This window comes from Diplotaxodon limnothrissa, linkage group LG23 (genome assembly GCF_057381915.1).
Source record: "Diplotaxodon limnothrissa isolate DT_005_m linkage group LG23, D_limnothrissa_male_GT1.1, whole genome shotgun sequence".
NCBI lineage: Eukaryota > Metazoa > Chordata > Actinopteri > Cichliformes > Cichlidae > Diplotaxodon > Diplotaxodon limnothrissa.
This window is the reverse complement of record NC_140617.1, coordinates 12,035,533-12,062,164: the sequence shown is the minus strand read 5'-3', so window position 1 is coordinate 12,062,164 and position 26,632 is coordinate 12,035,533. Positions and strand designations below refer to the sequence as shown.

The window sequence follows — 26,632 nt, the reverse complement described above, 5'->3', positions numbered from 1 at the left end:
ACGCTGTAAACAATTTACTTTGTTCAAGCAGATTGGTTACAAACTCTGTGCAAAACAGGTCTGTTACATATATTTGGTGCAAAGAATTAGATTCTAATGGTGCTGAATAAACAGTAGCCTGCAACAATTTACATTTGGGTCAACAATTGGGTGAAGATGTTTGGACTGCATCCATGCAGGTGGCTAGGAGCCCATTTCCTTGTATATACGCCCACATCTATGGGAGTGTGCATGCACTTGTGCAAGGAATCAAGTAAGAGGTCGTGGAGGACAGATAGGCAGAGGGCTGTGGGGATCAGAGTGCATGCTGGGAGCTGGGCTGTGCAGGCTATGCTCTCTGTGTCGGTGGAGAGCCAGAGAGGGAAGTGAGAGAGGTGGAGGAAAAGAGGTGGAGGGGAGAGGGGGGGGGGGAGGGGGGCTGCCAGAGCAGACCCTGTGGAAAAAACTCCACAGGAGGAGGAAGAGGACACGCAACAAGCTGCAAGGGAACGGTATTAAAAAGGGAGGTTGTCAATCCGGTCTGAGCTGGTTACCCCACCCTGTACTGTGTGCCAAGTTTCAGAAAAGGCCTGTCCCCTCGCTCACATGTGGGGGGAGATTAAAATGATCGACTGAAGCCTGCGCAGTGGGAGGGGGGTTTCGGCAGAACAGGCCATCCTTGATTTCTCTATGAACGCACGGGCACACAAAATACTGTAACATCAATAACATATCAAACACACACATACAGACTCCAACCCTTTCCCCCCTTCTCCATCTGCCAGGGAGACCCAGCAGGGGGCAGCGGGTGGTGGTGGGAAGCAGGGATGTGTTGCATGTGCTGCTCTCTACGAGAGCAAGGCATTGAAATGACATTCCTTCAGATCAGACCTTCTGGTGTGTTTGTACACTACACCCCACTAACAAACCTGCCAAACCTGGCTGCCTCTCCTCTTTTGTCCCAGTTCGCCCATGCTAACCTCTCCTTCTCTCTCCTCTGGAAAAATCTGATGACACACCTGAGATTTGGCAACATGTCACCTTTGTACAAATAAGCAGATGCATGTTTAAGCTTATTATGAGCAACTAAATAGGTCAATGATTTTTTTTTTTTTTTTGCATTAATTACCCAAAAATCTAAAAGCTTCTACATCCAGAGATCACACACAAGACTGATTTACGTGTTTACATCATTGTGCTGTGTTTGATTAGTGTTAAATATGTAATGGCTCCACCATTTTTTTTATTATTTGCTGTAATTCTCTCTTAACTCAATTCAGTTTTGATAGGCAGCTGACCAGAAAGCCTCTGCAAACACTGCCAACGTCTTTCGCAAAGCTCTGATAGAAGCGGACTGTCAGACATGGCAAGAGCAAATTTTATTATCCAACCCCTCATCTGAATATGTTGAGGGAGGGGAGGGAGATGAGAGCAAAGACAAAGAGAGATGACACGGGAGGGAGAGAGCGAGCACGAGCGGTATGAGATGGAAGAAAGAGCAAGAGAAAGGGCAACCACATGGCTACCGGTCACGTCCTTCGCAGGTGGAAATAGATCTCTGTGAGCCCATCCAGACCCGAGCCAACCTGCTTTTCTCTAATACAGATCTACAGCACCTGCACTAGACCAGACAAGCTTGTATAGCACGCTATCCCCCGCACATACAAAGCTGACCCTAGGTCACGGCTTTTTGGGGTAAAGACGTTGAGCTGAGAGGAGATAAAGAAAAAAAACAAAACACACACGCATACATGCGCAAACTTGATCCAGCGCCAATGAAGCGCGGAGGCACAACTCCGCATGCAAAAGCCACCTGTCCTCAAATAAACCTACAAAGAGCACTACGAAAGAGGAAACACAGTGCAACAAACCTGATCCTGACACCTCCTCATGGCTTGAAACATTCCTTATCACTAATTCATGCCTGTGGGTGACAAGGCCCACAGCCCGGCACAAAGCAGCGCAGCAGCTGTCTGTGTCCCTGGTGCTCCCCATCCAGGGTAGGGCCTCCTCTCAAAGCTCAGTCCATGAGCACCCAGGCCTGCTTTGCAAGTCAAACAAGTCCTTTAAAATAGGACCTACCCATCCCTTCCCCGCCCTCATCACCTTCATTTCATCTGTAATCTGCCCCTTCCCATATATCTGCACACAACGGTCGTTTTTGACTTTCTGTTTTGCTGTTGTTTCGATTTACTGTGCAGTGACCTATGCATTAAATATCTTTGCCAAGACAGTTGTACCCGATTTTAGTCTCACTCGCAGACAAACACGTTATGACGGGAAGCGCGGGTATTTAGTAAAAGCAGTAGTATTTTGGCCGAAACACATCATCTGTGAAACATACCACTCATTCCAAAATACAAAGAAACAGTCTGCGCAACCTCAGGTGGTTTTTAGATGAGAAAATATATTGCCTAATGCACACAACAACAAAAAAGCAACCGAAAAACAACCGTCAACCAAATTTCACAGCGAATACCACATCAGTATCTGTCTGTTATTCAAAACTTTCAGTTACCTCTTTCTTAAACTTGAAAAACATGAAAATTTGTAATTGGCTCATAAAAATATTACACAACTCAAAAGTGCTGAGAAATCTGCCTTTAAAAGAGAACAAGCAGAACAAACATGAGTGAATTAAAGAGCCCTTAAACTATAAATGCTAATGGAGCATGTAGCAGCCATGTTTTAAAAGTGAAATGCAGGAAAATTATTAATTTTATCTGTTTGTAGTCCTAGACTTTTTACAAGAGAACAATTATTTCTCAATTTTACTCGGGTGAAGACTTTATGCATTCACCATCTCATTCGCTATCCAAGTAACTCATTTATTAGGACCTCAAGTGTTTGTATAAAGACTCGAGGAAACTGCGGCTCCAGAAATGAAAACGTGAAAAATCTTTGCATCTGGTTGGCCCTATGGCCCCATCTATTCTTCCATAACACTTTAATAAAAAAAAAAAAAAAAATCATATCTCTTTCTCCCTTGCCCTTATTTCACAAACTAACTCAACTGTTTTTGCCTCTATGGCAACAACCAAGGGAATCACTTTACTCAGGTCAATAAAGTTCAAGGTGGGACAAAGAGAACATCGCAAGATAACTGGAATGAGGAGGGGGGTGGCAGTTCCTAGGAAAAGTGGATTTTGATCAAGTGCCACAGCTAAGTGACTCATTGCTGCCAGCAGTGGAAGGAAACCTGATTGGTCATATTGGGAGCGAAGCAGGAAGAGAGTAAGCAACTGATAAAACTGAAGCTGCGAGGGCTGGCCTAGGCCTGGCAGCTTTCACTAGAAACTAACCATGGAAGCACTGCCAAAACATAGACACAAAGCCAGTGAAAAGGTGGTGGGTGAGGCAGGGCGTTAAACTTACAAGCTCGCTCATAACTCATGAGCACATGGAGGCCCAGGAATCCGGCTCAGATGTCAATGATAAACTCAAGAGATCTCATTCGGTTACCTGGTATAACCTGTTACAATAAGTGGAAAGGGTAACCACCCACAAGTGGGGCAAAGTTTAATTTGAGGAAGCCAGCAGGGGGATTTATGATTTCCTTAAAGAGTGTTCGTGCTGCCGTACAGCTCCAGAAGAGAGACATGTAGCTGCTGTCAATGAAGTGCAGAAGCCCTCAAACTGTTCTGAATTTGCATGGTTTTATTTTCCTGACCGTTTGCACTGTAGTACCTCAGACCCACAGCCTACTAAACACACAAACAAATAAAAACAAAACTGTGATTCACTTTAGCATGACACATCGAAATGACTGCTCTCGCAATGCACACAATAACAGAAGTATCTTTCTTTTTGCACCTGGACATCTTCTCTTATTAGACAGCATTTTACTTAAAGCATATGTAAATGATGTTCTGATGTAGTTTAAACTCCTGAAGTAGCAGTCTAAATAAAAAGGGACCTTCTTAAATAAAACACTGTTGCAAGCACTACAAATCTTGTTTTGTGGTCACTAAATGTAGAAAAGAAAATACCACGCTGGTAGATAATCAAATCTTTCAGATTTTGTTTTTTACAAGTAAAGCTTTAACTTCAACAATTCTTTAAAGCCAGTTACAGTTTTGTGGTTTTGATGACAATTTTGTGCCGCTGATCAGAATTATAAAACATGGTAGGGAGACTAACTTCTCTCAGGCTGCAGCATAATAAAACCACATCCACAGTCTGAGTTCCTTTTAGTGTGAGTAACATAGTTTGACACTGCCATGCTGCCAACCAGGAAGTGTATGAAAATCTAAGACGTGCCTTCAGAAACCGCACTACACCCCTACACTGCGTCGTCCGGCACAACTTGAGCTGGCCAATCGGTCGGTCCGCAGGCCCAACATGCCCCGGCTGCATCGCTCTGTGCATGCGCAGTCCAACGGGGAAAGAGGACTTCCTGTGAGTCTGTTGCAGGCGTGTAACAGAACCCGCTCTGTTATCAGATGACCAGCTCTCTGCTTGCTCGATCTCTCTGTCCCTACTGTCTGACCCCCCCTCCACGCACACACCACCGCCTCCCCCTTCCTCTCATCTGTCGCTCTCATCTCATCATTGCTCCATCTCTGTCTCAGAGTCTGCACTGCATGTATCCACCACATCACCCACTTCCCCTTTCCACTGCTGAGGAGGCAAAGCAGCGCAGACCAACCCACCCTCCCGAGTCTCACCATCCCCTAATGCATCCCACCCATCGTCTCTCTTGTTTCATTGCAAACCGATTCTCTAAATCAACGTGCGGACAGCGTCAGTTTGGTCTCATATCCTCCTTCCTGATCACTTGGCCTTTCTGCTTAATTAAAAATGAGCCTTTGGACTCTGTCCTACAGTTCTTAATATCAACTTCACAATAAATTAAAGTGTTGACAGAAGCCTGCCGCCTTCGACTATTCCATGGTTTTTACTTGATATTGAAAAACCCTCGCTTAACAAAACATTTAACTCCCCAAGTGTGGAAATTCAAGTCTAGCTTCACCCCCCCCCAACTCTGAAAAACATCTCAGCCTTTTACTCTCCCACTCTAATTTGATCAGGTTGTGTTGGCCTCTCCATAATAAATGTCCCAGAAGAGAACAGAAGAAGCCCCTTTACTCCCCCTAGACTTCAGCACAACAACAGAAAAACAACAGAGAGGGGTCTGTCTGTCTAGCCAGGCTGGAAGCTGTGGTATACTAAGCAGCTGACCAGGGGAACCAAACATTAGGGGGAAGTGAAGCTGCATTCACCATGGAGGAGGCTAACCAAACAATATGAACTGGAGATAAATGTGCAAACGCATATAAAAGAGCATGTATAGAGACGGGGCAGAGAAACAGTTTAGCACACAGCACGACAAGAAAATATCAACACGAGTGACACTAGATACTAGAGATTATGTGCCCACATGAAGAAAAAAAAAGTAAAACTCAACAAACACAATGACTGTTACATGCGATGTACAGTACACAGCCAACATTTCACTCCGAAACGAACCCTCAAACTGCCACGGCGACATCACGCAACCTGTCTTCTCAGTCTGTCTGAACCTGCTAGTTTTGGGCCATAGTGGTGTAGGCACAAACATACAGGAATATCAAACTGTATTCAGCCTCACCGCCAAATTGATGGGTGGTGTCTTGGACCTGCCCACAGCCACTGAAGTCCCCTGCAATTCCCCTGGAGTCTATTGTTGGTAACACAGACGCACACACATGCGTGCACACACCCATACAAACACATATGGCGTCCTAGTTTAACCTCTTGCTGGAATTCTCTTGAAATAACTATACTTTTCTGACACAGTAGTACCTAAGAAATAACACAGCACAACATCAACACAACATTTACTGTAACTAATACATACATGCATTTGTTTGTAACACTGGGCTAAATAGAAAATATCGCCTGTCACCTTCGGAGAAACATTCCAAACACTTTCCCAGCACTTGGGCGTCTTCGTGTACTGCGCTCTGCTTGTACCCTCTCCGTGCCCACACACTTAAAAAACGAGTTCAGCAAGTATGCAAAGCCAAAAAATATGCATCTGGTTATCGGGCAAAGCAGCCGAGGGTTGCTATGAAGTCTTTAAACCACGAGCCGCAAGAAAGCATTACACGGCAGACAAGATTAGAATCTGCTTTTAACAAGATACTGGTGATGAAGTGGGTGAATGGACTGCGCAGAAAACATGTCATGAGATTGACCGTGGTGCAGCTGGCTGAGAAAACCTGAAATCAAGCCACAAGAACATAAGTTCTCCAGGAGAAGGTTTCCAGAGATTATGTGCTATTTTAATATTGCATGGACTTCGCTGTGACAGCTTCCCCTACAAGCGAAAATCAGCTGTCACGAGATGTGTCACATATTCTCTTTGTCAGCAAGAAGAGATGCCACTTACTGATGATTCTCAAATAAGCTGTTGCTCAACTGCTCACCTGTACCCTGTCAGCGATCAGCGTGGTCGCGCTGCTACAGTCTAGAAAACATCTGATATGGTGGTTTTTGTGGAGTTGGTTTAACAGCCCTAAAGAAGCAGCAGTACAGGATGTGCGACTGTCTTCATCTTTTCACTCTACTAATAATAGCAGCAGAGCAATTTAATCACAGCAGTAGGTAAAAAAACATTCAAAGAAAAGTGCATCTTAACAGCATAAAAATAACCCCCGTGCACAATGAGCTTAAATGGCCAGAGTTTAAAAAGTTAGCGTGGTGGAAAGGAAAAACTTTGTTTAAACAAGCAGCTATTTCTCTGTGCACAAACTTGCACTCAACAGTGACCTATTTGCCATTCTCTCCTTTATCTGCAAGTGGGTCAAGAACTCTGAACTCTGTCAAGCCCCTTTGCTCTCACCCACAACATGCTATGGCATTTATTTCCTCTGCTTGCCTCTCGTCTCCTTTCAGTGACAGCCTAAAGACCCAGTTTGTGTACGCGCGCGGGTGTGTGTGTGTGTGGATGCCTTTGTGGTGCTTACCAAATAGGCTGAAAATGTTTCCCGAGCCCTATCTGCCTCCCCTGCCTGCCGGCCAGCACTGCTGCCTCCGTCTCTGGGCAGGGCTAGAACTCCACCAGACAGGAAACTTACGAGTGGCCCTAGTCATACAGGCAAGCCCTTGCCTGATCCCACACAAACAGACACCTACCCCCCACCCCCCAACCACCAACACCACCCCCCCTCTATTTTCAGCCCACAACTCAGCTTTGCATCCCCCACCCTCATTGGCTTGACAGCAGCTCACTCACCACACCTCCTTGTTGGGATAGGCTGGCGGCTGTTCCCTTTCCTGGATGGCCGAGGGCAAGGCACTCTGGGATATAGAGTTCTGCAACTCCATCTGACCTGGTTTACGGTCCCTGCTGTACACTACGAGTCCCAGCTCCCTCTGCCCTCACCACCCCCACTATCTCCAAGCCTCCTCTAACGTAAGCACTCGGAGCTGAATTATACACTACAGTATGTTGCTAGCAGGCTGCCAGGTATTAAAGTACAGAGCAGCCATGTAGCAGGGCAGAGCTTCGCAGGGGGAAAAAAAAGCAACAACATTTCAGCCTCAACTGTCAGAGCAGTACTGAAGTCTTTCATCAGCTCACGCTACAGTGACATGGCAGACCCCTGAAACTCCTGCCCTAATTTGTGACTTATTCATATGGTGAGCAGTGTACCAGTGCCACTCCAACATGCCCTCCACACACAACTCACACCACACGGAGCCTTTCAATCGCTGCCATCCCCAAAAGTTGTTGCCATTGCTTTTATCATGTCCGATTGAATTATTTTTGGTTCCTCCTCCTTGTTCACTGCCCCCCCCCCCCCCCCCCCATCTCTTTCTCTCGCTCTCTATCTCGAGAACCCCCCCTCCCCTACTCTCCCTCCTCCACCACCTCCACCTCCTCTAAGTGCTTCCACCTGCCTGAAAAGTTAATGCCTTGAACACATCCTATAAACTTTATCTCAAGATTCCCCAGAGGTAAAGAGCAGCACAGAGGAAGTACTTTAGGATTAAAACAAAAAGAGGAACCTTAACTGGAGACTACTGCTGCGACCCACCTCTCCTCTCCTCTCTGGCCAACCCCCCCACCCTGCTCTCCTCTCTGGCCCCCTCCCTCATTCCTCTCCTCTTCTGCCCTGCTCTCCTCTGTTCGACAGGCCCAGGGCAGACAGAAGGGGGGGATGACAGGGTGTCTTTAGCTCACCTGCGATGGCCGTGGTGGTGCTTGTTGTGGGTTAGCTCAGCCCTCTCCTCTCCTCCTCTCCGGAGCTCTCTCTCCCTCTCACTGTTGTGCAGCTTAAAGCCCCGTATGCGCTAACCAAGCAGCAGCAGATCAACTCAATTCCCTTCCTGGTTTCTGGAGGGCAAAGAGGTCCCTCCCTTTCTCTCTCTCCCTCTCTCTCTCTCTTAAAGAAACAGCATCCCCCCCCCTCGCTCTCTTCTCCCTCCTCCCTCCGTGGAATAAAAGTAAAGTGAAAATCATTTTGCGCTAAAACAGTTGACAGTTATCAAAGTAATAAAGTCACTCACATGTAACACCAATCATTAACCCACAGCTTCCCACTCAGCAGTTTCACAGTGAATGTCTTCCAGTGTTCCCCTCCACAGACAATCGTGTTTTCTTTCTTTCTTTCTTTCTTTCTTTCTTTCTTTCTTTCTTTTTTTTTGGGGGGGGGGGGAATGCTAAACAGTGTTGTAGTCCGTGTCTGTTCTCACCCGCCTCATCTCTTGCTGCTCCTTTCCTTTTCTCTGTCAGTTGAGTCGCACCCACCCATCCTATTGCCTGAGGTCATGGTGTCCCACCCCAAAAGCAAGTCTTGGCACATTCCAGCACATACACTGGGGGCTGCCAGCAACCCCCCTCTATACACATACACTCTGGCTCTGCACAGTGTTTGTGCATAATACCTGCCAGGCTCCAACAGGTGAGGTATTAGAGAAGACATTTCTAAGTGAAAACGTGTCTTACCCACTGTGGAGAACAGCGAGTTCCCGTGTGTAAATTTACAGTCCGTGTATCTGATGTTGCGCCACTTCCAACCACCCACTGGCACACCCCCTCAGTGAGAGCAAGCCAGCCATTGTACCACTGAGTGGGATGGAGCATAAGATGTATTTGATAATCGTGTTGCACCATGAACCAACCCAGCACACCTCTGAATGCACTTTTAAGCAAGATGTTTTAAGCACGCACATACAAGACACACTTTACACAATGTTGCTGTTTGTGAACAGTCTTTGAGCCACACAGGAGTCCCACAGTGTAGCAGAGCCTGACACTGACTTGGCACTGCACACATGCAGGGGAATTAAGGGCTATTTGGCAGGGTGAGGCAGTGATACACTGTCTGTCTAGAGGGCACTGTTCAGCCAATCTCCACATTAGCACGTGGGAGTTATAGCTCACAAAGTTCAGAAAAACATGTGAATTGCAGTATGTGAACCTTTGATGTTACCACTTGCTATAATTTCCAAAGCTAAGACAAGAGAATGCAGGTTGACCGGCTGTGGCCAAAGCGAAATGAAAAAACAAACAAACAAACAAACAAAAACCAAACCAGGATATACACATTCACATAAATACATAAAATTTTCACAAGATGCCTTCTATTCAGTTTTGCCCTAATTACCCACAATGAAAATGAGTTGTTCTCAGTCCACAGCAGTCTGAGATGATGTCAGACATTTTTATAGCAATGTCGCTTTTCGGTCCAATATAAACTGGTCCTCCCCAGTGCCAGACACCCCACATCAGATCTGGATTTGTCATTACTGTCTGAATGATGGTTTTGATTATATCTCAGCAAAAAAAGAAGGCAGTTAACAAGAATTCCTGTCCACAGACTGCCATGACCTTCTTACAAAAGGTCGATATATATTTGGTAAAAGATTTCTGTGACCACAGGCATAGACTTTTTTGTATAATCTCCAGTTTAGTCTTTAGCACATTTCACATGCAGGTAATAATGCTTAGTTTAATGAAACTGGCACAGGCTATTGTGTCTGTAAACATTTTTTCTTCCTGTATATGCAGGCCCCAAAGTACACTATCAGTGTAACTTGTAACTGTGAGTTGCATGTTATTATAGCTATCGTTCAAAAGGATTTCTAATGTACTAATGAGTGGAGAGAGTGTGTTGAGAGGATGGAAGGAGCACTTTGAGGAGTGCATGAATAAAGAAAATGAGAGAGGGTGGACAACAGATGGAGGAAAGTTAGTGAATCAGGAAGTGCAGAGGATTAGTAAGGAAGTGAGGGCAGCTAAGGCATGAAGAGTGGAAAGGCACTTGGTTCAGATGACATACCTGTGGATGTCTAGAAGAGGGCAGTGGACCTTTTGACACTGTTTAACTCAATCTTAGAGAGTTTGAGCCTGAGGACTGGAGAAGAAGTGCACTGGACTGATTTTCAAGAACAAGACTGATGTGCAGAGCTGTAGTAAATACACAGGGATAAAGCTGATGAGACACACCGTAAAGCTGTAGGAAAGATTTGTTGAATCTAGGTTAAGATGAGAGGTGACGATCAGTGATCAGCAGTATGGCTTCATGCTGAGAAAGAGCCCTACAGATGTGATCTTTATTTTGAGAGTGTCAATGGAGAAGTACAGAGAAAGTCAGATGGAGCTACACTGTGTCTTTGCGGATCAGAAAAAGCAGATAATTGGCTGCTGAGAGAGGAACTGTGGCACTGCACGAGGAAGTCAGGAATGGCAGAGCAGTATGTGAGGGTAGTGCAGGACATGTATGAGGACAGAGGCAGCGGTGAGGCGTGAGGTAAGAGTGACAGATGGCGTTAAGGTGGGGGTGGGATTACATTGGGATCTGCTCTGAGCCTCTTCTTGTTTGCAGTGTGGACAGGTTGAGAGATGAGGTCAGACAGGACTCTTCAAATGAGACTGTGATCTGTAGTGAGAGTAGGTAGCATGTGGACGAGAGCCTTCAGAGGTGGAGGTATGCTCTTAGAGAAGAGGAATGACAGTCAGGAAAAGGAAGACAGAATACCTGAATGACAGGGAGACAGATGTAACAGTCAAGCTGCAAGGAGCAGATGAGTTTAAATACCTGGGGTCAGCCAACACAAGAGAGGTAAAGCAGAGAGTGCTCCATCGCAAATATAGCAAAGAATATACAACTGGATTAATGTCAGGGGATCTGTCCAGTTAATAGCATTCACTTCTGTCTTTAAAAGAATGGTTACTTAGTTACGGACCAAACACTTCTCTACCAACATTCACCGGGCATGTGTTCATGATCTTTGGTAAAATTTAATAAGGTCTCTAACTCGTTTATTCTGTTCCAGCCCAGTACGGCCACACTGCATTAGAAACACGCAGCGGGTGTTACCAAAATTTTTTCCAATGTGGGTGACCCAGAGGAAATCAGAATATTAGATCAGAAACAAACACAGTACAGAAAACCAGGACAGAAATCATTGTTTGTGTTTTTTTAGGCTCATGTGCAGCTATGTGCCTATAACGTGAAAATTGGCAGAGCCAGAAAAGTGCTTCATATAAAATAACTGTTTAATCATACACATGTAGTAAATATCTATAGTAAAATATCTAAAGTAAATTTACTCATTACGGGGAATGGGCCTTTTCAAAATTATGCATGTTCATTAACAATGTGGACACCTTTTTAAAAAATTTTTATTACTCATGTAATACTGAGTATGTTTATCTAATAAAAAACGCATAATACATTAAAATCTCTAAAATAAGTAAATAAAGCTTTAAATTCAATAATATAGAATAAAATGCACATTATTTGCATACCAAATACAGTGGAACAGAAGTAATAGAGTCTGGAGCCTGGATCTGCCGAAGATTCTTCCTGTTAAAAGAGTGTTTTTCCTTCCCACTGACGCCAAGTGCTTGCTCACAGGGGGTCGTCTAATGGTTATATAATGGTTATATAAATAGAAACTGAACTGAACAGAACTAGAGCAGCCAAGCGGCGGTGCTCGGCCTCTAAGTTACTTCTGCCTCCGTTTGTTTTATTTATTTTTTTTTAGCGTAGTTTCGATCTGCCACTCAATGCTAAAGTAACACTGCCCCAAAAGTTTTTAAAAATTACATTAAAAAATATAAAGAATAAAACTTACCGCGCTGAAGTCAGCATTCAGCAGCCTGGATTCCAGTCGCCATTTAGGTGTTAACCATCAAAGTTAGCTAACTAGGCTATCCCTACTCAGGGCACTGTTGCTAGGGTTACCAGCACTGATGTACGGAATTCTGTCAGCCAATCAGAACAGCTCCACAGGCAATAATTAAGAAATACTAAAGCCATCAAGCTAATCCCACTTACTACCTGCCACTCAAAATTCAGACTATGCACTAAAAGTAAGATTTTGTAAACATGTAGCCAAATTGTATTTTTATTTCATCTTTTTTTAATCCTTAGTTACTAATTTCTTTAAAATTAATGATTAAAAGCTGAAGAAAAAGCTAGCTGCAGTTTGCATATCTTAACTATTCAAATTAAAGGGGCTACACTCTCAGGCAGTTTTATTAGACACACCTGTTAATTTCCTCTTTATCTAAACAGCCAATCACATGGCAGCAGCTCAGTGCATTTAGAAAAGAAGTCATAGTTAGGACAACCTGCTGAAGCTCAAACCGAGCACCAGGTTGGAGAAGAAAGACGATTTAACTGACTGAATGTGGCAAGGTGATTTTTCCAGACAGCCTGGTCTGAGTTCTGTAGAAATTGTTGATTTACTGCGTTTTCCCACACAACCACCATTTGCAGAGAACTGTCTGAAAAAGAGAAAATATCCAGTGAGCAGTGGTTATCTGGGTGAAAACACCTTTTTTGACGTCAGAGGAGATAGGCCTGACTACTTAAGCTTATAAGAAAATAAAAGTAACTAATTTCCAAGGTGTGCAGAAGAGCAATCTGTGAACACAAAACTTAGCAGTGCTAGAGCAGCAGAAGACCACACTGGGTGCCACTCTTGTCAGCTGAGAACAGGAAACTGAGGATACAACTGACAAAAATTAGGCAACAAAAGAGTGGAAAATATTGCCTGTTGTGATAAGTGTGGATTTCTGCTGCAACATTTGGATGGTAAAGTCAGAATCCTGCCGTTTACAGTTTAGGCTGCTGCTGCTGGTGTAAATGTGTGTGTGGGGGAGGCGGGGGTCATGACCTGGCACACTTTGAGCCACGCTGAAACGCTACAGCCTGACTGACTGTTGTTGCCATCCATGTTCAGTATATTCATCTTGGCTGCTTCCAGCAGGATAACACACCATGTTAAAAATCCCAACACAGTTGGGTCACAAGGTACCAAGTCATTAAAGCACTTTTGGGAATCAGTAGAACACGACTACAGGAACTGAATGACACCATCATGTAAATATATCCCATAATCTAACCCATGATGAGAATTTGTCATTTCTTTATTTAAGGCATGTGTGAAATTTAAAAAAGGTCCAACTCAGGATTAGCAATGTGTACCTAAAAAAGTGGCCAGCTAGTGTGGATGCATAATGCGGACTTTAATGTCTGCTATAAATGACAAGGAAATGTTGCAGTACATTCACAAATAGGTTTTATTTTAAACTTTTTTTTTAATACATTATATCCATACCCAACACATTTTATATTATAATAAAATGACTCTTGTCATTTACATAAATCAAGGATTTGTGTATTAAGACTGCAAAATAGTACTGTAATTTTTGTATATAGCTTTGTACACATACAGGTGACAATGCATCCATTTTGCTCTTTACAAATGCACATTTTTTGGGGGGTGGGGGAGGGGATAAGAAAGGGCAGCCATAAGCAGAGGATACAAGAGCTCTAGCAAGACAGCAGGATAGTAAGTAAAACCACCACCAATACTGACCTGGGTTACAATGCTCGGTCAGACCCTTTGTACGACTTGAGAAGTCTGATGTCCCACTTGAAGTCAGGTTGTACTTTTAACAAAATTAACTGGGTTTAATCACAAGGAAAAGCATTTTAGCAATAATTCAACCGAAATCTTTCAAGAGCGAGCCTCCGGGTTGGCTGCATCCAAGGAGAAAGCTCAGAGCGCCACATGTAGCGGTACGGTGAAAATATATACACCTCAGGGGGAAAGTACAGACAGACAACATAGAAAGAAAATGTCAAATAAAGCCAACATGATTGAAATCTCTTAAACATTGCAGATTCAGGATTCTGATAAAAACACCACCTAATCATCCCCATCATGAGTTGGGAAACCAAATACACAAACAGTATTAGAAGATAATAAACCATGCTATATTGTCCCATGAATACATTTTTGTTTCCTCAATGTCAAACACATTTTGGCATATAACGGCATGTGTGTCCTCCCATGTGAGACCGAGTGTGGGATGCAAATTGAAATAAATGCTGAAGAAATGATGTCAATCAACACTTAGATCACTGACTAAGAAAATGAGAACATTCAAATTACAGTTTCATACTGTTCATGAATCTGCACACAAGAAAAAGATCAGCCATCAGGAAAAAAAAAAAGTAGTAGTTGTGAGTACCCTCTTTGGTTTGTGACATTGTTCATTTGCCAAAAAAGTGAAAATGACTCCTTACACGCTCATTTGCCCTGGATTCTACTCTCAAACTCGATTATTATATTGCAGGTAATTGCAACAGAACCTTTTAGCATTTATGATTCTAATTAAAGTAGCTGCATTTACCTTCAATAAAAGCAATCGCGAGTTTGCAAGTAGATAATATGCTTTGATTTCCCTACGATTTCCACCAAATCTCTACAGCAGGTTATTTAATAAAATACAGTCCCATGTGCCATCACCCATTGCCATAGAAAAGGTTAATACAGAATATCTGACAATACAAAATAAGTTTGTCAAAGCAAATTTAGCTGACACACTGGCAGCCCTTCAGTGCTTTACATCCTCTGTAGCAGTGTGGAAAAATGAGCTGTGGCTGCTCTCGACACTGTCAAGGTGAAGCTGTGGTCTTACAGTACAATGACTCAATGGGCCCTGCTGCTGGTGAAGAAATAACTGGGGAGGGGGAACAAAAACTGTTTGAAGCTATAGCAACAAGAAAAAAGTGCCAATATTTGTGAGAGCTTCTGTGTGTACACGTACAGGATATGCACGTGTACGCACAGAGGTCCCGAGACGTGGCAGGGCAGCGTGGGAGCCCGGTCACTCGGCGCCGCGGGTGGGAGTGCTGGGCTGGTTGAGGCCCATGGTTTTGCACAACCAGCCGGCAAAGTCCACTTCCTCCACTTCTGATCGCTTGATGAATGTGTGACTCTAAGGAAAAATGAAACTTCAGTTTTTATTGTTATCAGAAAAACTAAAAAAAACAGATGGGTTAAGTATCAAATTAAAAATAATAAAATTATAATAAATATTAGGGTGCCCACCATGAGCATCTTCAGATCCGCTCTCTCGGCTGGGTTTTTAATCAAACTGCAGACAAAAATGAGATAAATATGTTAAACATAAGTAAAATATCCTTTGCATGCATGTCGTTCACCATGTATATGCAGAGGGTTAGATGCTAGAAGGCCTTGTTCTGTTTCAGAGTTCACCTTAAAACACGAGTTTACCATGTATGCACGCATGTTCTTTAGTAGTTTTGACATCAGCCGCAGTGCAGTATAGACTTTAGACAAGACTGATGTAGAAACATGTGCAACAAGTATCTGAAACAATATCTCTGTATTCATAGACTTTTTAAAAAGGTAAAGAACAGTAGATACTATTCTGAACTATTATGGCAAAAACGTTATTTTTATCACTAGTCCAGACGGGATCTTTATCAGAGTGTGGTGCTGACTTGTTTCCTAACCACCTCAAACCTGCACAAGCACAAAAACTACATGCATGCATTTAATTACAAACAACTCTTGCAACAGGTGTGTGAAGCAATTTGGAAATGTCAAAGTTTTCTGAATAGCTTCCTTTCATAATTCTTCATGAGCTGAGAAAAGAAAGACAAACGTCACATTCGGTGCTCACCATTTTGTCACAAAGTCCTGGAAGTCACTGGTGAAGACACCAAGCGGCAGTTTGGGGGGTGGCTGAGGAGGAAGCAAGAGTTAAAGATTATACACTGACTGAGGAAAGATGTGAGTGTTTGTTCATACTGTGGAAAAAACAGACATTGCTCAGACCTCATTGACAATGTAGTCCAAAAGTTCAAAGATGGCCATGGCAGGTCTGCTGTCCATCCCAGATCCTGTGGGAAAAGAAACAGACACAATCTCTGGTTAGTCTTCTTTAGAATACATTTAAATGCTTTAGTTTTAATTTTACTGTGCATTTTCTCAAACTGTACAACAACACAGCAGCTCTCGTGCTGCCAAAAGCTCTGTATGAGCTCTTGTCTCTTTAAGGCAGCCATTATAGTCTGTTGCAGACACCAACAGCTGACACCAGGGCTGAGTAATCATTCCTGAAGTCTGCATGTGTATTTGGGGAATTGTGATGTAAAGTTCAAGTTTGCACATAACCATTTCTCTTTTATTTTTAAAAAAATTAAATTTAGGTACTGTGAGCCCAGTCATCTCTACTGGACGACTCAACTGTCATGTAAAGCTCTTCAGCAAGGCTAGAGACTAGTTAAGTGCAGAGATTATGTTTCCCCATGAGGATCAATAAAGATTTTTTTGGCTTTATTCAAAATTACAAAGTTGGACCACACAACCAGAATGTGATTGCTCTATTCTCCTGTGGATGCCAGACAGGTTAATGCATGAAAACGATTTCATGCATTACTGTTGCTGAATTATGAATGTACCGTGGGGGTTTTGTTAAAAACATGTATACCATTGGAAGTGTGAACATAGACAGCCCAGTTGCACAAAAGGCTAACCCTCACCCTGTCAAAAGTCACATCTTCAAATTTCCACATTTTCTGATTGTCCATTGCATTATGATTTTGACATAGCTGTGACCTGTGAGTCAGCTCTGAGCATACAGTCAAAGTAGAGTCAAAGTTGGCATGTTAATTGGCAGCCAAAACTGCCAATTAACATGCCAACTTTTCCACTGCTGTGAGGACAGGATTGTCAAACAACAACAACAAAAAACAAACAAACCCTTACCCGCTAGGCTTCCAGTTCCTCAGATGCTAGGAGTGCATAAAGACTAATGTTTGTTCTTAAAGCCAACAACAGAAAATTTGGTTGAGATATTTCAGAGTTCGCTGTGAGGCATCCACTCATACACTGCACGAGGCCACGCCAGAGTAGCTGCTAGTCAAGCATTATGGAAAAGTGTTACACACTGGCCTCGGTAAGGTTAGGAGCAATGTTTGCTTTTGGGAGAGTATAACTCCCTTCGTTGCAGACTTCACAAATCTTTTGCATACACAAAACCGTAAACAAGACACTAAAGGGAGGAGAAAACCCACAAAGCATAATATGAGCACAAATATTCAAGTAATCTGCATAAGTTTATAGGCACGTGTGTGTGCTATTGCCCTTCATACCACTTATAGGCCTTCCGGGTGGTCTAGGCCTCTGCATGTTGACGTGAGGCTCTCCCTCAGCCCCATCCACAACGGCCCGTCCAAAGATGGCCTCCAGTTCTCTGGCGTCTGGTGGGGGGATGGGGTAGCGGCCAATCGCCAGCTCTACCAGAGACAGACCCATGCTCCACACGTCAGACTGAACCGAGTAATGAGTGCCCTGCAGTCTCTCCGGCTGTTGAGAAACACATAACTACGTCACAGAGCCGGTGAAGCCAAGACGCCAAGCAGGAGAGAGGGCTGGGCGGCGAAGGCACAGGAAGTGGAGGAGAGAAGTGGGAAGAGAAGAGGAGGGGGGTGTTATGGCAAGCAGAGGTGGGGTGTGGTTAGGGCAAGAGGACAGAGAAGAGGGTTTGGCAGGAAGTGGACAGCAACTTTGGACTGTTTTAGGGGTGAGCAAGGACAGGTGTGTGCGTGTTTTAGGAATTGCAATCAAAGGGCAAGCTTCTCTGCACCAGAGGTGCTTTTTTGGGAGTAGGATTAGACACACAAGCAGCTTTTGGCACTGCACCCACCAGGTATCTAAGAGTGAGGGGAAAGGACGAGAAAGCTCAAGCACAGTTGCCTCCCTCATTGCCAAAGAGCCCTTCCTGGGTACAGCCCGTGGTTCTTGGCAGGGGAGTGAGGGAGGGCCAGAGGAAAGGAAGGCAGAGGGTGGAACCAGAGAACAAGAGCCATGTGAGAAGAGTGGAGAAGGAAAGTGGGGATAGGGCCAGAGGAAAAGGGGTGGGGGCGCAGGCGGGCAGAGCTGACTCACCGACATGTAGGAGCGCGTTCCAACAAAGGAGTTGGCCATGGAATCTATGAGCTGGCCGCTAACACCGAAGTCGCACAGCTTGATCTCCCCACGAGAGTTGACCAGTATGTTGGAGGGCTTGACGTCTACATGGCAGAGGGGACATGGACAAAAACAAATGCGCATTACATTTAAAAGAAGAGGCTCTTCTTCATACTGTGTTTCATCTGTCATTCCTTTGGCTTACAAGTTTCTGTATGCAAGAGAAAGCACAGATTTATTACTAAATTATACCTAAAGAAACAGCAGACACTGCTATACTGGTGTTCTGATTTGCACGCTTCTGTGCAAAACATTTAGGAATTGTCATTTTCAGAAATAATACCATTAACATTTTTTTCTTCAAATACAAAGTACAGAGAACAAGGAAAACAAATGAATACTTGGTGTGACCACCTTGTACCTTTAAAAATAGAATAATTACTCCTTGACACACACGCACAGTTTTTCAGTGTGTTTGTTGCAGGCTGTTGCAGACATGGTGATAACATGTTTTTCCTGTGCATTTCTGTGTCTCTAAGATGTGGCGGCTACAGCAGCTGCTGCACATTTAAACATCTTAATTTCCTAAAACTTTTTGCACTGAACTCTATAGAGCTTTGCGAACGTGTTTGTAAACCCCCCTTGCTTGATGTCTGAATGGGCCCCAGGTCACCTTTCTCTGCTTTGCTCTCGTGAAAACTGCACATGCCCAAAAAGGCACATCTATCATGTCTGCTTTTATTTTGTTTTGCCTGTTTCTTTCTCTCCATCATGGGGAGAATTGAAGCTGTAAGGAACATAAATCTGACCCAAGTTTGACTGACAAAATGACATGACTTTTAATGTCGCTGAAACTAGCATTATGTGCTTATACATGTGTGAAGTGAGAGCACAGCATTTCGATATTTTGCGTGATAATTAAAAGAGGGACACCAAATATCAATAGTTTATGATGTAACCTCTAAATAGAAATTTAATCTTTTAGTGGTAGAATGGGACAAAGAAGAAAAAAAAAGTTTCCTACGAACGTTAAAAATAATCTGAGAAAACTACAAACACAAATGCTCATCTCACGTTCGGCCATCCTGAGATAACGTTAGCTGACCACGGCAAAGTTAAATCGGTTCAACCAAAGAAGCCAACCAACACTTGACATACTTAGGTTGGCATCCTGGTATCTTCCAATTCAGAATGAGCCAAGAAAGCAACACAATCCATCCCCCTACTTGCGACCACAATCTTGTGGATTTCTCTTACATGCTCGAGCTTCTGGAACTCAGAAGCATGACGGCATCACATTTTACCCCATCACAACCTTTCCTGGATTCTGATTTTCAGATTCATATGAGTCTATAACAGCTCGTTATCTCACAGAAGACTGGTGACTCAGGTCTCTCATTCAAAATGTGTGCAATAGCACTGTAGTCCATACATGCTCGTCCATACAAGTTGACCTAGGCTGTCCGATCAGCCTGTCCGCTTCACAATTTCACTTTGCAGCAATAAAAACAACTAAAGCGATTCTCTGGCGAGTCCCTCCTATAAGAATACTGTGATATATGTAGGGAAAACATTTACGTTCATCTATTGTTTGTATCCCAGTTTTTATGTGAGACAATACCATGAACCTATGCTTTCCACGATGGATAGAAAACGCTTTCTCACAAATACAGATCGTTCATGCTTCATAGAAATATTGAAAACAGGACTACAGTCTTCCGTGCAGGCCACGGGTGGCATGTACAGAGCTCCCAGCTCTTGCTGAGTCCCTGTTGTAAACAAGCCCAGTCCTCCACATATCCAATTCATAGCTGAAAAACATCCTGCAAAATAATGGTGTAGGACTGAGCCCTGCAATCTGTCCTCTGCGGTGTATGACCCCCTCCCACCGACCAAGGACACGTGAGGAGAAGCTGAGAAAGAAATGGCATGAAAGAGCGGGAGAAAGATGGAGGGAGACGTGGAGGGAGGGGTCAACAGGGTGCGGTTGCTCTATAATCACATCTGAGAGGCTGTAATTACCGCCTGAGCTCACAGACAACTCTGTCCTGGAGTACCACCGACCCTGTAGCACTGAAACTTCACTGCACGATGCACTTCTTGCTGCTCCCTTTCTCAGTAATTTTCACAACAGCACACCCATGTGTCCTCACTTGTGTGCAGAGAAAAACCTGCCTGAGATGCTGTGACCTGTCATTTCAATGAATACAAATAATGTTTTCATGAGGACAATGTTTATTCTACAAATTCCCTTGATGAGAAACTTGTTATTTCCCCCCCCAAAAAATAGCTGGTCCCGTATGTGCATACGTGTGCTAAAGCTCTTAAGATGCTGATGCATGTGAAGGGAGAGCAATGAAGACAATTAATACAAATTCAAATGAAGAAGTACAGATACTACTGGCGCCCGTTGACTGGATGTGGTGCATTTCAAGTGGTTACACTAACCGAAGTTCAGACGTCTGGAAATACCGATCAGACCTAATGTCCAAAAAGCTTTATCTTATAGTTTAAGAAACTATAATCCATGATCTGAATCTCAACCGGATGTCTCTAAGAAGTGTCTACAAAAACACTGATAACCTATTATCAAATGAGGCTGACGTGCCACATATTTTATATTTTATCCAAACCCAAATAACTCTATGAAATCACTGTGTTACAAACAAACTCCATATTTGGGCTTTAATATACTGCAGAGATTTGAAAGTGTTCCAAATGAGATTTTGAGCACAACTGTAATTTATCAGGACTCAAGAACAGCATTACCTCTGTGCATGATCTGGTGCTTCTCTCGCAGATATGCCAATCCCCTCAACACCTGTAAAGGAGAAAAAACCCCCCCAAAACATTCAGTTTACAGACATACAATCTAGGAGTCCACACACACGGGACTGTACTGTGCATGCAACTTATGCATTATTGGACAACACACAGCTAGTTGAGCAACATCACAACCACAAGCGAAACCACAAAGAACAGCACACATGCAAAAATAGGCACAACCCTTTTGTTTATATTGCTGCCAAATTCGAACAGCAACTATATTTCAAAAGAAAAAGGTGTTGGATTAAGTCGCTCTGTGGTCAAAATTTAAGCATCCAGCATACATCCATATGCTGTCCACAATTACAGGTGGACACAGGATTCATTTAGCTCAATATGTGACTACGGTCAATATCTCTTAACCTTAAGTGCTGTGCAGAGCATCTCACATCACAGTTCAGTGTTAACTGTAAAAGTTTTCCTTTGATCTTCTGGATATAAAATATTTGAATTTCTTCATTTTACCCTAGTGGACATGTTTAAAATTGTGTAATAAATAGGATATGACCTTCTCAGAAAATCTGCTTTGTGGTCAGAAACGCCTTAAAATCCTCGAGTCCAGAATTATTTTCACACATCACCTCCAGCCGTAAACCTTTCTAAACATTACCTGATGGGATGTGAGAACGTGAATGACCGACAAAGTCGACATTAAGTACACTTTAACCACCAGCTGCCAAAGAGTCTGACTGCTCTGATTTTTGGAGATTAAGAAAAGAAAGCAGAAATTATTCTGCAGAGCCTCCTGCCTCAAAACATCAGGAAGCGAACTCGTCTAAACCAGAGTGAAAATGTGTCTGATGTTGACCTGCTGTGTCACGTTATCAATTTCAGAAACTTATCAGGCCCGACTCTCCTGACATCGTCCACAGTTCATGTGAGAAGACTTGTGAAGCGAATCATATTTTACAGCCTGTAAATAAACACCTAAAGCCACAAAACAAAAACAAACAAACAAAGTAAAACATCAACGGTGTACGCACAGCTATGCTAACTTTTCCAAGGATTTCTTCTGGGATTCTTCTGGCTTCTTTAAGAACCTGGTCCAAGGATCCGCCATCCTGCAGAGACCAAAACAGCCCATGTTAAGACAGACAAAACTGCCTGTAGCTGTGGGAACGTGTGTGTTGCACAACATAAGAATTCTCAGGTGATGCGATTCGCAAAATCGATTCCAGTCTCACAAAGAAATTGCAGCTAACAATCTTTGTCTCTCACCATGTGCTCCATACAGATGCTGATCTCTCCATCGCTGTAGAAGGCGCCATAGAAGCCCACAATATAGGGCGAGTTGCATTCATGCAGGACCTGCAGTTCTCTGATAATCTGGTTTCTGATGGCAGGTTTGATTTCCAGGTGGATCAACTGACGAGAAAAAAAACAAAAAACAAAACAAAAACAAAACACAGAAACGAAATACTGTTTTAATTTAAGTTGCATGCAGACGATGCAGTTACACCGCCTGAAGTCCCCTTTTTACACTTGTGGCACTTTGTTAGGCACACCTGCTCGACTGCTCATTAAAACACAAATAGCTAATCAGCAACAAACGGCAGCAACTCTGTGCATTTAGGCATGTACTCGTGGTCAAAACGAGCTGCTGAAGTTCAGACGATAAGAATGGGGATGAAAGGTGATTAAAGTGACTGAACATGGTTGTTGGTGCCAGGCAGGCTGGTCTGAGTATTTTAGAAACTGCTGATCTAATGGGATTCTCCCACACAACCATCTCCAGGGTCCAAAAAAAGAGAAAATATCCAGTGAGCAGCAGCAGTTCTGAGCAAAAATACTTGCTGATGCAATGGCCGTAGAGCTTTGAGTCAATGGGAAGGCAACAGTAACTCAAATAGTCACTCATTGCAACCAAGGTATGCAGAAGAACATCTCTGACTGCACATTGCTTTGAACCTTCAAGCAGATTGGCTACAGCAACAAAAACCCACAGCGGGTACCATTCCTGTCAGCAAAGAACAGGAAACTGAGGCTACAACTTGCACATCTCACTAAATGTGAACAGTAGAAGGCTTGATCTGATAAGTCTTGATTTCTGCATTTGGTGTAAACAACATGAAAGCACGGATCCATCCTGCCTTGTATCAATGGTCCAGGCTGCTGGTGTGGGGGACAGTTTCCTCACACACTTTGAGTCCCTTGGTACCAAATAAACATTGTTCAAACACCACAGCCTACATGACTATAACTGCTGACCTTGTCTATCCTATGGCCACAGTGTACCATCCTCTGATGGCTGCTTCTAGCAGGATAATGCAATGTCACAACGATCACATCAAACTATTTTTTTGAACACAACAGTAAGTTCACTGCAGTCAAATGGCCTCCACAGCCACCAGATGTCAAGAACCTTTGAAATGTTGTGAAACCAGAGATTCACATCATGGATCTGCAGCAGCTTCATAATACCATTATGTCCGCATGGACCATAATCTCTGAGAAATGTCTCCAGTTTAGAAGAACTTTCAACAAAGGTTCAACTGACATCCACAGGCCTCAAGCCTGAGCTCGCTTAGACTGCTGCTGCCACATCTGTATAAAGTCTAGATAACTTACTACATTCATTCTTATATACCCACAAAGAGATAGATACTAAGAGATAAGTATTTAGTGTATGAAACTACACTTTGATAGTGTGAAAGGAAATTTAAAAAAGTGTAACATAATGGCAAATATCTTTCGTAAAAGCACACAAGATAAGATAATACTTGTGATAAGGATGCCATTAGGGTTTGTCGTTAAAAAAAAAAAAAGTGAAGGTAATATAAACAAAACATTTCACAATGGAAAAAAATGTGTTGGCGCTCTTTGATAAGCTGAGCTATGCAGCTCAGGCGCTGCCAATAAAATACCTCAGGCATATCTTTGACATTTACCTGAAACATTTTTGTTTCTGAACTTCAAAACTAACCGTTTTGTTGTAACCGTTTTATTATTTTCAGTTCCCTTGTCTTTCTCCAGAAAGAGGCGTTTCCAGACATGGTGCACTGATAACATCTTAGACTTGAAGTGGAATGCAGTTTTTTTTACTTTCACTTGGAGAACAGCTGTTAAACAATCATTCTTCACCTTCCGAGCCATGACCAAGCCCGAGGGTTTGTGGCGGACTTTGTTGACCACCCCTCCGTTTCCTGCACCCAGCTCACATATGGGTTCGAAATCTTCATCCTTCAGCTCCCCAACCTGGGCTTTCTGGGTGAGAAAGGCTTCCAGCCGTTTCCTCTGCTGTTCATCCAGGTCCAGCTCCCCCAGCTTCTTCTGTAAGGCCTCGAGGTTGGCTCTGTAAGGAGGTGGCATTTGGTTTAGCAGAGTTCCTTAAAAGGAGTGAGAATTAACATATGCACCTCCTTGTACGGTGGTGCAGAACGAAATCTTGTGCAACTCCAGTAACAGCCAATTACCTCGGTATAAGGACAAAGCAATTCACGATTCAGTGGTTTAACACAATTAATCATAAGGCACAGCACTTACTCAGATGCAGCATCAATGGTGTTGGAGGTGGCCTGTCCCTCTCCAATGGGCGTAATATTAAGGGGACCGGGTTTTCTTTTGGGGCCCATTTCAATAACAACCCGAATCGACTTTGTCCAAAATTTAAAAATAAAATTAACGAAAAAGGCAAAAAATTAAAAAAGAAGCACAAAACTGCAGTGAAGTGGGCTGCTGCTAGCCTAACCTTTCCCTCGTGTGAAAGTCAGTATTAAAAAGCAACAGGATCAGCTCTAGTATAACTTGGCTAGCTAACGTTAGGCTAAGTTAGTACACTTTCGGAAGCATGTCACTTAGTTAATCTGGTAAAACCTATCACCACGATGTGCTCTTTAAAAGTCAGACAGCTTCTTCGGTTTAACTGACTTATAGAATTCGAGGTTTAGACATTTCTGTCACTCAGCTTCTTCTTGGTTTTCTACCTGCTGCTGCTAGCCATTAGCCACCTAGCTGCTCCTGCTAACTAGCGCTACCTCCTGCAAACTCGTGCCTTGCGCCTCTCAGTCCGAACCTGCAGCCGCCTCTCACAGCACACGGGGCCGCCTGCCACGCTTTTACCGGCAGCTACACCGGGACACCGACTCGGCTTGTTTCCCTAAGCGAGAGGGCGGGGTACGAAAAGTAAATCCGTCCGCGATACAGTCCGGGGTGTGGGGTTATCAAGCAGCGAAAAGGACTGTGGCTAATACAGGAAGCAAGCAGCTGCCTGCAGCATCAGACCTGACACCAACAGGGAGAGCCCGTGATAAATAGCGCGAGATTGGCTTTGGCAAGTTGATACGAGATATGCAAAAAGAAAAAGAAAAAATCTCATGGGTGGGTGGATGACATATGCAGTTTGTGGTAACACCTCCAGTACATTGTTTTTAACGAGGAACAAGCTCATTTTAACCATATGTCATCTGCCCTGTGCAGCTTTTTGTATTTATTAGTAATAAGTAAACACACAAGAACAGAAGAGGGGGGCAGTGTTTGCTGCCATCTGCTGGCGGTGGTTGGCAATAACAGGCTCAAGTGAAGATAGTTTCACTTAATCTTAAATCAGAAACGATCGTGATATGAAACTAAAAATATAAAAGACCCCACCTGGGAGCGATTTTCTTCTTCTTAATTGTACATCGTAAAAAACTGTATTTTTTAGGGGGGGCGGAGTGTTGTACAGTTTAAAAAAATGATTTCTTTTTAGAAAAATGTCCATATATGCACTAATATTTTATGGGGTCTTTTTTGTCCATGCTCTACCGGTAAAATTCGATTGAGTGGCTTTAGAGTCATCTTGTCAAAAAATCAAAAAGATTTCTATTTTGGCATGAGCTTTCTATTAAAATAATTATGTTTCATATAACATGTACCTGTGTGGAAAAACAAACCACGGTCATCTATGGCCTAATGTTAATATATCAAATGAATGAATCATTCTCTGTTATTGTCTTTTACAAACAGTAAATACCACAAGTTTCCCCAGATTTCCTGTGCAAAAAAGGTTTTCGATGCCAGTGAGATGTATTCATGTACTCGTACTCATTAATAAAATATATGGTATAACAACCAAGCAGATACCATTTTTAGATGGCTCAGTTTTCAGTAACATCCTGAACTGTGAGACAGAACACTGTATATAATAAGTATCACACTATCATCTGGTTATGGACAGGAAATGAGTACATTAGAGGTACAGCTCAGGTCGATCGCTTTGCAGATAAAGTTAGAGAGATGATCTGGACATGTACAGAGATAATGATACACTGGACAAAAGGTGCTAAATATGGAGTCAGTAGAAGAAGAGGAGGAGGTTCATGGATGAAGTGAAGGAGGACACACAGAGGACTGGGGTGACAGAGGAGGATGCTGGGTTAGGGTAGGAATAGAGATGATCTACTGTAGTGACCTCTAAAGACAGCAGAAGAAAGAAGAGGCGCACTTATCATGTGCTTCTTTTGTGGGGAAAAAATCCTGACAGTCTTGTGATCTGCTGTGACTCTTTAATATATCTTAGTCAAGTTCAACATCACTATGATAAAAAGAAACTCATCAATGAAATTTGTAATATTAAAATATTTACAAAATATTGTTGTAGTTGGATGGATCTTCC

At 43.2% G+C, this 26,632-nt stretch overlaps 1 protein-coding gene across 1 annotated transcript; it reads right to left on the bottom strand.

Annotated features, from left to right (window-relative positions):
• Positions 1 to 13,497: 13,497 nt before the first annotated feature.
• On the bottom strand, positions 13,498 to 25,257 carry map2k2a (mitogen-activated protein kinase kinase 2a). Its single transcript, XM_085348915.1, has 11 exons — positions 24,523 to 25,257; positions 24,121 to 24,331; positions 22,258 to 22,404; positions 22,023 to 22,100; positions 20,983 to 21,034; positions 18,193 to 18,317; positions 17,397 to 17,610; positions 16,078 to 16,142; positions 15,923 to 15,984; positions 15,325 to 15,370; positions 13,498 to 15,211 (listed from the first exon to the last, which is right to left on the bottom strand). The coding sequence occupies exons 1-11, from the start codon at positions 24,609 to 24,611 to the stop codon at positions 15,101 to 15,103; spliced, it is 1,200 nt and encodes a 399-aa protein (XP_085205041.1). The 5' UTR covers positions 24,612 to 25,257; the 3' UTR covers positions 13,498 to 15,100.
• Positions 25,258 to 26,632: the final 1,375 nt, after the last annotated feature.

Coding starts and splice junctions, on each gene's coding strand:
- map2k2a (XM_085348915.1), bottom strand. CDS start 24,611: ATGGGCCCCAAAAGAAAACCCGGTCCCCTTAATATTACGCCCATTGGA. Junction 24,332..24,522: donor ACCATTGATGCTGCATCTGA/GTAAGTGCTGTG, acceptor ACCTCCTTACAG/AGCCAACCTCGAGGCCTTAC. Junction 22,405..24,120: donor GCTTGGTCATGGCTCGGAAG/GTGAAGAATGAT, acceptor TTTTCTCGTCAG/TTGATCCACCTGGAAATCAA.